Below are 14957 nucleotides of genomic sequence, written 5' to 3'. Positions count from 1 at the left end.
ATAATAATTATTATTATTATTATAACACAATACCCCACCAGAGGGCAGTGAAATGTGGAGGAGGGAGCTAGATAGACGGAGACCAGTAAGAAAACAGGAGGTTAGAGCAGGCCTGTTCAGGAGATGGCTACGTGAGCTCGAGCACTCATGGTCACTTGCTGCCTGAGCAGTGAACACTCACAGTACAATGTGACTGTCGGACATCATTATGTAAGCAAGGGAACTGCAGACTTTGTATTGTCTTCAGAGTAGTGACAGTATGTTAAGGTCTCCATGGTTTGAAATGCAAGCATGTATTTTTAATGGCAAAGTGTTTAAAGTGGAGAGTAACTGTTTTAAAATAGATGAAAAGTAGCATTGTGACCAGGTTGGGAACTTCAAAGTCAGGGTCAGACACACAAAAATCAATTCATAAAGCACCAGTGCAGGATGCCTAACTAAAGTTAGAACTCATAGTCTGGATTCAGCTGCCAGAGGCAGTGGTCATATGTGTGTCAGTTGCATTTGCATGAGTGTGTGTATGTTGTCTATTTTCGATAAAGGCCTTGTTGGCCAAAAGCTCTCTTTCTGACAGTCTTTTTATTGTGCCCACCTGTGGCTTAGCATCTCGGCTATATGGTGAGTTGCAACTATCGTTTTCATAACATTGTTAAAGTTAGAACTTAAAGATCTGCAGTGTGGCAGCAAGTTGAGTAATAAGTTTCAAAATAAAATATGTTTTGTAGACCTGTAAAAAATTTTCCTCAACATAAATTTCCACAACATCATAAGTTTGCAGCTATGATTATATATATGTCTGGACCTACATGTCTGTGTGAGCAACTTTTCTCTGCAGGCAAGAGAATGAAATCTAACCACAGAAACTCACTGACAGACTTCAATTTAAAAGCTTATCTTTCACTTAGCACTGCTCAGAAACTGTTAACAGACATTGATGCTTTAAAAGCAAAATAAGTAGTACTCATTGACATGCATTGTTTCTATGTTTAATGTGTGAATAAAATAGTCATGAAATACATTTTGACTTTGATTTAAACTTTGACCGAAAAAGACATTCATCATAAGGCTGCACCAATCACAACAAACATCATGTTTTGTACTAGGCTGTCCCAATTCTTTGCCTCATCAATTAAATGAAATGTGAGTTTCATTTCATTGTCATTTATCATCACTGCAACAGTTTTAGGAAATAAATTTTGTATTAAATTCATTAATTAGGCATCATGGAACAATACATCTCCACTGGCAGCTGTAAAATAAATTTGTTGACAACGTTTCTCATGCTGAGCTGCCTTGTTCCAGTTCTTCCTTCCCTTCCCTCCTATCCCCTCCCATTATTCACTGTGAGCCAACTATTTGCTCACTGCTGCTTTGTTCCAATTCTTTCTCACGTCCCCTCCCCTGCCCTTTCCAAATCATGAGCCAAATGGTTGTTATTTCTGAGGCATGAGCACAAGCCAGCTTGCACAACGAGATGGGTTGGAGGACCTATGACGAGAATAGGGATTTACAAAGCATAGAGGTATGTGTACACTAACAAATACATTATAAAAGGATTAGAACAAATATGAATATATGATGAAAATGAGAAAAATTATTTGCCCTGGCAGTGAATGGCTGGCTTTTAGGTAAAAAATGCACCCTTTTGAGAATGATGGACTTTGTTTTTGCAATGAGTAAATCCTAACTCTGAAGTGTGATCCTGTAAGATTTGGAAAATACCCATCTACAGCAAGCCATCATCTAAAAGAATGAGGGAGAATTATTTAATATTACACAGATACTACAATTAGCTTCACAAAAATATAATAAAACATTTAACTAAGATGGAGACTTCAAAAAAGGCTACCTGCAAATATACAGCCTTATTTATTACATAAAAATACTGAAAAACTATTTGCAGGCTTAAGATGCATACACATTTTAATAAATAGTCTTGACAATTCTCTTATTTCAATGTTAAATTACGAAGTGGAACTAAGTCCTCTTAGGATTAACACAACATAAAATCATCAGCATTTCACTATGGTGCTTTAGGAGCTGCCAAGATACTGGACTCATATTCATGAAGACAGCAGTTCAGACTCTGTCTGGCTACCAAGATTTTGGTTTTCTATTGTTTCTTTCAATTACTTAAGCCAAATTTTGAGATAGTTTCTTTGAAAAGGACACAATCAATTTCCCTCCTCCATTTTCAACGATCTCATTGTTGATGTGGTGCTAAGCCCTAATCTTCCTTTCTTCCTTCCTTGCTTCAAGACAGGACCAAAAACTTATTAATATATTCACATTTTGGAAGAAAAATTCTGAACTACAAAAATTACTTTTTGTACAATTATACCACCTTTAATTGTTTAGATCAAAGACATTTGAAAATTCATAGGAATTTCATTAAATTATGAAGTGATTGTGATGTTTCATTAAGGAATTTCATGTATTAGGAAAATATAACAATTAGAATGTAATAATTTCTCATTACATACATTCTTTATTGAAGAATCTTGTACACTGGGTGCTCCACAGCTTGTATGTATTTGATAAAGGACATCTTGTTGTACACTACAAGCTGCACTTAACAGTATTTACTTGTTTTCTTACTGCAACAGAAGTGTCTGATATGGCCCAGAAGAATGGCTGAGTCAATTGACACTGCACTTCACACACAAGTGACAGAAGAAAATGTATAGTTATTGTGTCTACACATATGTTAAAGAGATGGTCAGTTTCACCGTGTTTAGCATTTTACAGTTATGTAATAAGTTCAGGAAATAATCTGTATACTGCAGAGATTTGCACCATTTACAATAAAAATAAAGATTTTACACCTAACAGGTGCATCTATTGATGAAGGCATGCACAATTTATGTCACTGATAATCAACTATATGCCCGAATATTGGTCTGACAAATAAACACTTTTGGTGCAGGTTATGGTGAACAACAAAATGTCATTTGTAATGCATGCTTCAGATCAACAAATAATTCGCAAATTTCACTATCTTTTTATGTATGGCACAGCATGTTCTACAAATAAGAGGTTCAAAAAATATTTAAAATGACAATTACTGTGATTTCTTTAAATCAGCTCCTAGACTGTGAATTCCACAAGAGCCGAATATTATCACAAAAAATGATAAAGATTACAGCATTTTCACTACGGGTTTCCAGACCTAAATTGAATATAACTTAGAAAGTGTCCAAAGCATAAAGATTTTCTGAGAGGATTGTGATGCCAACCTCTGAATTATTATATACATTTTGAAATACAAGGTAAAGAGATGAAACCTCTTCTTTAAAAAATTCCATGGGGCTACATAATAACTAACAAATCTAGTCTGGAAACTGTCTCAATTTCCATACACAATCGAACACTGTCTTCAAACAAGTTCAGTATCAAGCATGTCAAGATCAGTACATTGTTACTGTTATCTTCAATAGCTGGCAACTGTTGTACTGGCTGTTATCCAGTCAGCTGCACTTTCAAATACGCACATCACTAGTAATGCCATCATGTTTCCCTGAGCCACCACCATGGCATGAGGGCAATTCTACAAGCAATTATGGTGCTGTGAATTAGATGCGAGCATCTCCTCTCCAGAGCTCCAGCAGCAGATGTACTTAAGTTTGAACATTCATACACTGACTCCTTTTTGTGTGTTTCCCTGTTGAATAACATTTATGGACTTTCATTGTCACCAATGTCTTAACAGACATTGTACTGAAGAGTCACAGATTTATAAATGTCTTGTATCTGTATATCTTTCTACATTTAAATTATGTTGCCCCTACAGCAACAAAAATTATGTATTACTTTTAACATTTGATATCATATGTAAAATAAATTAATATCTGAATTCTCTGTTCATGAATGGTATCTGTTCATCCCTCCTGTATCCACAAACAAACCACATATTGTGCAAAGGAAGTCATAACTGCAACAACTGAAGTTATTTATTACATTGTTAGCTATTTAAAAGTTCTAAACTGGCTATCACAAAGTATAATGGTGCACAAACAATCACCCATTAAAAAGTCATTTTATTCTGAATTTAAATTCTATCTGCTAAAAGTAGGCTACGTTACAGTAAAATGTGATAAAACTATACCTGTAGCAAGGATAAACCAATGGGAAACAAGTGCAGACACAGGATAAACAGAGCACTAAGATGAAATGCAAAAGACTGGAAATGAGTTCTTGCTACCTCTCTCATGTGTTTTACAGTAACAGGCATTATTAATTTATTCCTTTAACTTATGTCTCGGGGAACTGTACTTACATTATTAAAGAAGCATTTGCACATGTATCTTTAAAGAAATGAAAAATTTGTGGAAAACAAGAAGAGGAAGACTAAAGATTTTAGAAGACTTACTATAATGTCATCTTGCTCAGAAGATTCTATGGAATATTTTTATCATTTTCTTTCTATATCACCACAAGGTTATTAAGAAAAAAATTTAGCCTTTCACAACATGTTAGGACTTCACTACCATTCATACATGATCTTACCTGCAAAATCTGTAAAGCGTCTTTCTGGTGAAATATATAATCTAAACAACCAATGAAGTCATGGGTATAATTTGTGAAGTCTGGAGTCCCATAAGCACTTCCAAAATTGAAATTGTGTGATAAATTTATGCCTTTTATGTCTTTATTTTCTTCTGTAAAATAATGAAATGTGTTATTACTGAATAAATATTGAATATGAGAAATAATTTCTGATTACAGACATCAGAGCATGTATAATGAAAATTGACATTGGCTTACTGTAACCACAGTTACCAATTAGACATCAAGTTTGAAATTTTTTTATAATAATCTCTACCTACCAAATAACAGTTTCAAAGGATTATGTTGCTGGGCTTTTAATAAGCAGTTTGTAACTCAATTGCACAAAAATTATTATGACTTTTCACGCACACAAAGTACTCCTTTCAAAAATAACCTCATATATGTCTGCAGACTGTGAGTCATTAATGCTATCTGGTCTTCTCATACAAAGTGTAGTTACTTATAGATATGCACAGTTCCCAGAAGTCTATATATTTCTGACTGAAAATGAAAGGGAGATTCAAATTTGATGTATGACCAGAAATGAACTAATTACAAACAGTATTTATAATCATTAAGCATCTAGTAATAAGGACTACCTTGTATTAGAAGTGAATGCAGGAGATAGGGAATTATATGTAATCACACTGTGAGACCATTTGTTTTTGTTTGAATGTCTCAAATTTATGTTCCACAGTAGGTAAAACATGTATTCCTCACAAAATACTATGATTTCACTTCTTATTCCCATTGAAATACCAAAGAAAATTTAACTGTTGAGGTGATAATAGGGGACAATTTGACAGCTGAGAGGGAAAAGACACCTACATCTAGACTCCGAAAGCTAACTTATGTTGTGTGACAGAGGGCACTTCCATTACCAGTCTTTTCTGTCCTTCCCTGTTCCATTCAGGAACAGCATGTGAGAAAAATGATTATCAGTAAAGCTCTGTATGTCCTCTTTCATTCCTGTTTTTTTTTCCCCATTGTGGTCATTCCATGAGATGTAAATGGGAGGAAGTAACATGTTGCTTGACTGTTCCTGGAACACATGCTCGCAAAATTTCAAAAATAAACCTGTCATGTACGTTTTCCCTCTTGAAGCTTATGACACTGGAGTTTGCTGACCATCTCTGTAATGCTCTTGCACCAAATCAATGATCTCTTAATGAAATGTGTCATTTTTCACTGAATAATCTCTCTCTCTCTCTCTTCTATTTATCCCACTTCATAAAGCTCCCAGATGACTAATGAACAATAGCCAAGAATTGGTTGAATGAGTTTATTGTAATCTACTTTTTTTGTGGATGAATTACACTTCCTTATGATTCTCCCAACGAATTATTCTCCCAATGAACCTCAGCCTGACATCTTCTTTACCTACTACTTGTTTTATGTGATCATTCCACTTTACGTCACTTCAAATGGTTACTCCTAAATATTTTAAGATAGTTACTGTTTCCGTAATTTGTCATCAATTACCTCTTCACCTATGCAAAACATGCCATTTATTTACATTTAGGGTTAACTGTCAGTCCCTGCGCCAATCATTGTTACAGTCCTCTAACTGTGCAGCCTTCCTGTGACAAACAGCATCATTCGTGGATAGTCTCATGGTACGTCCAAACTCTCCCAGTCATTCAATATAATGTCAAACATTTCTCTGTGATGTGGTGCATGCTTACTCATTTTTTATATTAACAACTGGTAATTTATGTCACTCATTCAGCAGGATACAAGCATCATTCATGGGAGTTTGATATGAACAGTTGTCACAAAATGTGCTATATTACACATTTTCCTATGGTAATATTAAATTTAACATTTAGTAATTTAAAGATGTGGGATCTAATTCCCTTACTACCCCGTATTCAAGATTTATAGATATTCTGTGTTTTTTCTTTTTATTCATGATACAATTATTAGACATTCTAATCATATCTAATGGTTTAATATATGATTCACTTATTACTATCTACAGAGTGTTACAAAAAGGTACGGCTAAACTTTCAGGAACCATTCCTCACACACAAATAAAGAAAAGATGTTATGTGGACATGTGCCCGGAAACGCTTAATTTCCATGTTAGAGCTCATTTTAGTTTGGGCCCCATGTTCTTCCACCTACGCTCAATGGAGCAAGTTATCATAATTTCATACGGGATACTCTACCTGTGCTGCTAGAATATGTGCCTTTACAAGTATGACACAACATGTGGTTCATGCACGCTGGAGCTCCTGCACATTTCAGTCGAAGTGCTCGTACGCTTCTCAACAACAGATTCTGTGACCGATGGATTGGTAGAGGCGGACCAATTCCATGGCCTCCACGCTCTCCTGACCTCAACCCTCTTGACTTTCATTTATGGGGGCATTTGAAAGCTCTTGTCTACGCAACCCCGGTACCAAATGTAGAGACTCTTCGTGCTCGTATTGTGGACGGCTGTGATACAATACGCCATTCTCCAGGGCTGCATCAGCGCATCAGGGATTCCATGCGACGGAGGGTGGATGCATGTATCCTCACTAACGGAGGACATTTTGAACATTTCCTGTAACAAAGTGTTTGAAGTCACGCTGGTACGTTCTGTTGCTGTATGTTTCCATTCCATGATTAATGTGATTTGAAGAGAAGTAATAAAATGAGCTCTAACATGGAAAGTAAGCATTTCCGGACACATGTCCACATAACATATTTTCTTTCTTTGTGTGTGAGGAATGTTTCCTGAAAGTTTGGCCATACCTTTTTGTAACACCCTGTATATCAAAAGTATATAGGGTGGCTCTCGATGGACAAATAAAACACAAAAAAAGTAACATATGTCACCTGTCTGACTCTTCCACCAACAAGCCCTGCCATATTGATCCCATTCTAGAAGCCTAACAATCTCCAATGCTTACTCAAATCCTTAGACCCATCATGAAACTTTCCACTGAATCCATCTCCCTTCTCGTCTCAATGACCAACTGCACACACGCCTTCTACAATCTTCCCAAAATCCATAAAACTAACAATGCTGGGCATAACATTGTAGCTGGTTACTGTGCTCCTACTGAAAGAATATCCACCTCATACTAATTGCTAATAAAAATATGAACCACGTTCTTCTTCAACACTTGACCATCTCCAACCCATTACCACTTGGATCCTTACTTGTCACCATTGATGCCACGTACCTGTACACCAATATTACCCATGTCCACTGTCTTGTTGCTGCCGAACACTATCTATCTCTACCAACCTCCTTCAGACTCCAAATCTACCACCTGATTCCTTATACATCATACAAATTACATCTTCACACCTAACTACTTCTCCTTTGAGTGGAAGATGTATACGCAAATCTGTGGTATGGCTAAGGCCACCTACATGGCACCCTCCTATTCCACCCACTGTCTGGTTCAGGTACACTGATGTTATTTTCATGATCTGAGCCCTTGGCCAACACACATTGTCCTCATTTCTCCCCATCTAAAATACCATATCTTTCATTTGCTTTCTCTGATCCTCCTCTGTCCATGTTACCTGTGCAAAAAAAGATCTCCACCCCTCTTGATTGCTCCATCCCTACATCTGTCCAGATCAAGATCACTGTCCATCAAGAGTATGAGCATTTTGGTAGCTGTCATCCTTCCACTCAAAAAAATTGCTCCCACATAGTCTGGTCAACCTTGGACCCTTATCTGCGATGAGGAGAAAAAATTCTGGTCCATTTCTATGACACTCTACTTCCTGCCCCTTACCAGATGGGACATATCTCAGTGGAAGGCCCGGTTGCAAGGCCTGCCTGAGTCATCCACCCACCCCATCCAACTCCAGTCCTGTCACAAGCTGTTCCCATTCCATTACAGGAAGGGCCCCCTTTGAAACCAGCGATGTCATATACCAGCTCTGCTCGAATTTATGCACAGCATTTTATGTGGGCATGACCATGAATCACTCTCCACCAGAATGAATGGCCACCACCAAATTGTGACCAAGAGCATAGATGACCACCTACTGGCCCAACACACTGCTGAGCACAACATGCTCTATAACAATAGTTGCTTCATAACCCATGCCTTCTCGATCCCCCCGCCCCTTCCCCGAACCCTCCTCCCCCTCCCCACCAGCTTTTTTGATCTATGCAGATGTGAGTTATCCTTGCAACCCACTCTTCATTAATGAAATCCTCCAGGCCCAACTCTTCACTAACCCTCTGCACCCATTCCATCTTCTCAACTGTCTCTCTTTCCTCGCTCTGTCATCCCCTTCAAGTCTACTTCCCCACATCATTGTCATCATCATTGTGCACTGCACAAACTCACCAGCTCCAATGCCAATGTGTAACATTCCTGTCCCATGCATCTAGTGCCTCTCCCTACCGCACGCCTATCTTGCACACATGCTGTCTTCCTCTGAGCTGTCAATCACCCTTCCCCAACCTTCCTACCCACTCTCCACCTATTTTCTCCCTCTCATCACCAGATACAGCCCCACACCCCACAGTACCAGAGATCAGAAACAGAGTGAGTATGAGTCTAGTGTTAAGGGTTGCACACACCAGAAATCAAGGAACCACTTTTAAGTCAGTGATATAGCAGCTTCCTGCATTCCTAATACAATTATGTGAGTATGATGGCTCTGAAAACAGCAGCACTACAGTTTCTTCCTACTTGTCGACTTATTCTCTCTAACTAAAGTATGTTGGAGTGCAAGATTAGTCAAGACTTAAAACGGAAGTTGAGTGCATGAACTTCCTATTGTAAAGTAGCACTGACAAGTCAAAAATGAGTGACTGTCAGGATCAGATGGCCTCTAATGAAGCTGTGTTTTATGAGACTGTGGAAGGCATAAGACATATATTAAGTGGTATAGTGTATACAATTGCAAATGTGCTCATAAGAGGAATGTGCTCATATGAGGAAGAGTGAAGTTCAATGCTATAACCCACAGTTTAAATGAAATATTAACAAAGCTCATCTGATGCCAACAAAATAGTTCTACTCTTGTTTATTCAACCTCCACTATGAGAAAACATACTGTGCTGCATTAAACAAAAATAGGGCACAGAACATCACTGTCTTTTTCAAAAACTACTGTAAATTTATTTTAGTAATTTACAGAATAGACTTCGTCCTTATGTCCTGCTTTCTAGTACTGTTGTCATGGACTCAGTAATATGTCAAAAATGCTTCATGCAAATGCAATTCTTAGACATTCTCTGGATATAGATTAATTATTAAAATAAATTTACAGCAATTTTCAAAAAAGTTTTGTCCCTCGAAAGGGATATTTTGTCTGGTGTTTTGGTAGATACCTGAAATTTTGTTTTTGCAATGTGTAGTTCGAGTCAGCCCAAACAAATACTGCTCATTATGTCTTTCATGTGACATCCAGCATTGACAAAAAGCTTTGGTTTGTTTCCCCATTACAAAAAATAAATAAATATTACATTAAATTTAAAGTGAAATTTTATGTGCCCATCTAGTCCTAAGTCAGTTTAGGGCAATATTTGTTTTGTCAGTACATATTAACAGGAACAATAAAACATGATAAAACACCAACAGTGACTCTCATGCCACCCTCGCCCATGTTGACGGCTACCGCCACTCAGCAGCACTACTCAGTCACTGTTGTAGTACTGATTATTCATTATGGTTTCATGTTCCCATTAATACATATTAATAAAACAATATCACTCTAGACTAATTTGGGACTGCTCTATCGAAATTCAATGTGAGTTTTCACTTTAAAAATATTTTCTTTTGTAATGAGAAACAAATAGACACTTTCCACTGATGCTGGGCTTCACATGAAAGATACGGTGACCAGTATTTGTTTGGGCTGACTTCAGCTCTACATTGCAAAAGTGAAATTACAAATACCTGCTGAAACACCAGAGAAAACATGACTGACAACTTAAGAGGGACACCCACCCTCATACCTATGCCTACACCTATACCTTTACGTACATACATAAATACTGTCGGTGGGGTTGTGTGTGTTCTTGTGCTAGAAAAAGAGCAAGGGCTTGAAAGCTAGTGTGAGTACTTCTTCTGTTATGTGTGTCTATGCTCCGCACATCAGTCCCAAAGCTGCACCTAACAGCTCTATCCTGACTGCACCATACCCCTGCACACTACCACCGGCAGCACGGCATCTACCTCCACCCCTAACCTACTATAACTACCTCCCCCCATACCATGTCTCCTCCTCATACCCATTATGTCTCCTACTTACCCCCACCAAGAAGAAGAGATTAGTTGAAAAGCTTATAGCTTATAAGTCTTTTTGATTGTGCCTCCTCTATTTGGTCAATATCTTTTTTATTTACATGCAAATGCAGCAACAGTGGTGGAGTCCTCAGTTATACTAGTGATCCAGTGTATTTGCTCTCCTTTCTACACTGGTATAGTCCACTAATACCCGAAAACAGACCAAGTAATGAGTTTTCAATTAAATGAGCAGCAGTGGAGATGGGTGAGTCGAGTCTCTGAGAGTATGGAGACTGCAAGTTTAGAGATGTCATTGTAGGACCCACTGGCAAGTATAAAGTAAGTACACAAGTATACAGAGCTCATTTCTGATCTTTACAGAGTCTCTGCAGAACTACAGTCCTGGCATTGTGTATTCAGATGGCTAAATGTAGAGCATTCTGTCTCTCTCTCTCATCTCCTCCCCCCCCCCCCCCCCCCCCCCCCCCCCCCCCCCCCGCCTCAAGGATTTGTCTAAAAGGCAGTGAAGTTCTCATCCTTTTTGGTGTGCCTGTTGATGACTCGATGCCTCATCTATTCGGTGAGTTGTTACCTCCATTCCTAAATTATTTACTTTCTGCAGTGACTTTCCATACTATATCAATGTACTATTTGTTGCACCATGTAAGGGCGTGACTGCTTCCGATCTTGGTCTATGCCTTTAACTTGAGACAAGTCTTGCCACAATTGATCAATTCAGTGAGTATAGGTGGCCTGACACAAAAGGAATGGGAAATGCAGCAAATTTGTGCACTTACCAAATTTATTCAATTAGTGATGATTATTTTCAAAGTAGGACCCAATTTGACCAAACACACATCTGCATACATACCTCCTATTGCTCAAAATACTTCCACATTTTTTTTATGGTTTTTGCTTGGAAATGACACTGACCATGTGTGCGATAGTTTTTTTTCCTACATCTGAAAGACTGTGTCCTAAAGCTTAGCCTACTTTTAAAATTACTTTAAATGTGCCTGTCTGCTGTTCATCACTTCCTCTATGTGGTAAGTAGCAATATATCCTATTCCTTATTCAAAATTTTCCATCATCTAATTCATATTGTTATTGTTATTCAATCATGGATTTTCCATTGTTAGATTTTATATTGACAGGCACGAAACGTAGTTAAGTTTTTAAAAATATTTCTTAATCTTGGAGAGGAGGCATATCTCTCCTAGTTCTTGAGTAAATAGAGTTTACTGGTGCCAGAGATCAAGAGGTAAAGAACAACTGTCATTGCTGTCTTCATCAATAACAATAAACACAGCACTATCCTGTACACACACACACACACACACACACACACACACACACACACACAAATTACAAATCAGCATTCATCCAAATATTTGATACCCATGACTGGTATTCATGACACGAATGAATGATGTTTACCTTCTGACCAGCAAGGATGATTTTCCGCTATAGACTGGTTAACCATCAGTTCATACACACAGCTGTCAGGTGTGCTGTTGAAATCCCCACACAAAATTGTAGCAATTTTCTTTTCTGGCATCTGTCAAAAGAGGAATGAAAACAGTTCTGTTATTAATAAAAATAACTTTATTAATAATACTGATCCTTTGACTGCTGCTGATATGTTAAAATGCAGTGCCATACCTTTCTCTAGGGCTGTTGATGTCTTAATGTGTGCTAGCCTGCCTCTCTTACAGTACTAAGTAATCCTGCTTGGTCTCTGAGTGTTATGTAATTTTTTGTTTCTAGTGTTTAGAGGTGCCACTCGTACCTGCGTGCTGTTGACATCTTAACATGCACAGCCATACCTGCCACATTCATCCTGTAGCTCTTCAGAGTTTATATTGTTTGGTTGGAATGTCTATGAACAGTTGCTGTTTTTTTTATTAAAATTTGTGATGACTCTTCTACAGAATTTTGAAGTAACTGTCCTGTACTGTGGACGTCAGCAAGTATACTACACCATTCTATTAGTCCTATAACAGATTTAGTTCATATTTCTTCACATTACAAAGAGCCAGAAAGAGATGGTGACATTCTTGGGAAAGTAGTGTGCTTTATTCTCACATCAGGCTGAGGAAAAAGCAATTTTCACCTACCTATGCATCCATTTGACAATTTGACTTCAGTACACAAGTGTCAACAAGGTAATGGTCATCTTTCATGATATACCCAATACAAGACTTTACAATATTTATAGTAAAAGAATTTAATTTTATTCATGCTTACTTACTTAGTTATTGGTCAGTGGTACAGTCCTTGTAAAACCTCAGCCTGTTTGTCACTTGCCTCCATTCTTCTCTGTCCATCACTTTCCTTCTGCAGTTCCTGACTCCTATTGCTTTGGGATCCTCCTCCATATCTCCAGCCCACCTTTTCCAGGGTCTTCTTCTTCTTCTCCGTCTTCCTTTGGGTTTTTCTATAAACACTTCCTCAAAACTTTGAATTTCTGGCATTCTGTGAACACGTCCAACCCAGGTTAATCTTCCTCGCTTGATTTTCACTGCAATATTCATTTGTCCAAAACACATCTGTACTTCTGCAATTGTCCTTATTCTCCAGCTTCCTTCCTCTTTTACCACCCCAAATATCTTTCTCAAAATCTTCCTTTGCCATCTCAAAAACCAACCATCCTCTTTTGTGGTCATCACCGAGCCTTCCCATCCATACATTACTATAGATCTTTGGTACTCTTTCCCATTTATTTCCATTAAAGTCTCTCCTCTATCACCACCAGGATCTCCCATTATCATATACTTGTTTTTACTTATATTAACTTCAGAGTCCTAAATTCTGTACTGCTCCTTCCAATGCTGCTTAATCATCCTTTCCTTGCAATTAATGGTTCGTCATCACAGCATATGCCACCACATGGTACAGCCAAGTTAAATATTGTTCCTCCTCGGTTTGTTGACATTTGCCGTCTCTCGTTCTCAGTTAAAGAGTACCACACTGATCACGTCTCCTGCTGGAGCCCCCTCCCCACGTGGAACTCTCCTGACAAATCTTGCTCTATCCCGACCTTGCATATTGTTGCTTTCATGGAAATTTTGGCCAATCTACCAACTTTAGCAGGATTTTAAAAGGCTTCACGCTGTGGAGAATCTTATTCTTGTCTAGGCTCTTATATGCTTGCTTAAAATTAATGTACAACTGATGCAGTTGCTTGCCATATTCAAAGAATTTCTCTAACACTTGTCTCAAAAAATCTGGTCTATTATGGATCTATGTCTCCTAAATCTAGCCTGAGAATCCCCCAGTATGTTTTCACACCTGGTAAAGAGTAATACCATGGTAATTGGTGCACTCTGCCTTATAATCTTTTTTACATAATGGGCAGATTATTTCCATGCTCCAATGCTTAGGAATTTCTTCCTTTATCCATAGTTCCTTTATTAAATCATTAACAGCTGTTTCCATCTTCTTTCACCTAAATTTTAATAATTCAGCCTCTATGCCATCTTCTTCAGCTGCTTCATTATTCTTTAAGCTTTTAATTACATTCTTCACTTCTTCTACGTCTGGTGGTTTGACTTCCTGCTCCTCCACTTCTGATTCTAATTTCAACTCCAACTTCAGTTCCTCTTCCTCCTCCTTTGTTTCCTTTCTAGTTTCCTCACCCCTTTCTACCAAGTAACTCAGCAAAATACCCCTGCCATCTTCCCAAAGCTTTGATTTTATCTCCAATTAGGTTTCCGTATTTGTTCTGGTAGAAGACTGTTCTTGGTTGGAATCCACTCTTCATTTCTCTAGACCTTTCATAGAACTTTTGTATCTCATTATTATCCCTTATTTTATCCAACTGCACTGCCTTCCTCCTTTCATACTGCCTTTTCTTCATCCTACATAACTTATCTGCTCTTCTCCTCTTCCTCCGCCGGTACTGTTTACCTTTGCAGCATTCTTTGTCTCACTTCATTTCTCTTGGATTACCAGTGAACATTCCTCATCAAAAAAGTGAGCAATCCTCATCAAACCACTTCACTGCCCTTCTCAGTGCTTTTTCTGAGGCCACACTAACAGCTGTTTTCAGTAGCCCACCATTTAGTTTCCACGTCCCCTTCCTTCCATGTGCTCTTCTTATCTTGATAATCTCTTCTAATTTCTTCTTGTATTCTCCCTACCTTTTTTTTCATTTGGTGACTTTCTATATCATGTTTCACTTTTCCCCTACTTGTTTTGTTTCTCACCATA

General features: G+C 38.0%; 1 protein-coding gene across 6 annotated transcripts in view; it reads right to left on the bottom strand.

The window, feature by feature from the left end:
• Positions 1-14957, bottom strand: part of LOC126483954 (2',5'-phosphodiesterase 12-like) — a 171292-nt gene that overhangs the window by 43285 nt on the left and 113050 nt on the right. For 5 of the 6 annotated variants that reach the window (XM_050107244.1, XM_050107243.1, XM_050107246.1 and 2 more), the window contains 2 exons: positions 12183-12303; positions 4507-4658 (listed from right to left, as the gene is read on the bottom strand). In XM_050107244.1, the coding sequence (XP_049963201.1) occupies positions 4507-4658; positions 12183-12303 (273 nt within the window). The remainder of the gene's footprint in view (positions 1-4506; positions 4659-12182; positions 12304-14957) is intronic. The other variant, XR_007587794.1, reaches the window with a different exon arrangement.

The sequence above is a fragment of the Schistocerca serialis genome, chromosome 6, assembly GCF_023864345.2.
Source record: "Schistocerca serialis cubense isolate TAMUIC-IGC-003099 chromosome 6, iqSchSeri2.2, whole genome shotgun sequence".
Classification (NCBI taxonomy): domain Eukaryota; kingdom Metazoa; phylum Arthropoda; class Insecta; order Orthoptera; family Acrididae; genus Schistocerca; species Schistocerca serialis.
This window is presented reverse-complemented; position numbering and strand designations above follow the sequence as displayed.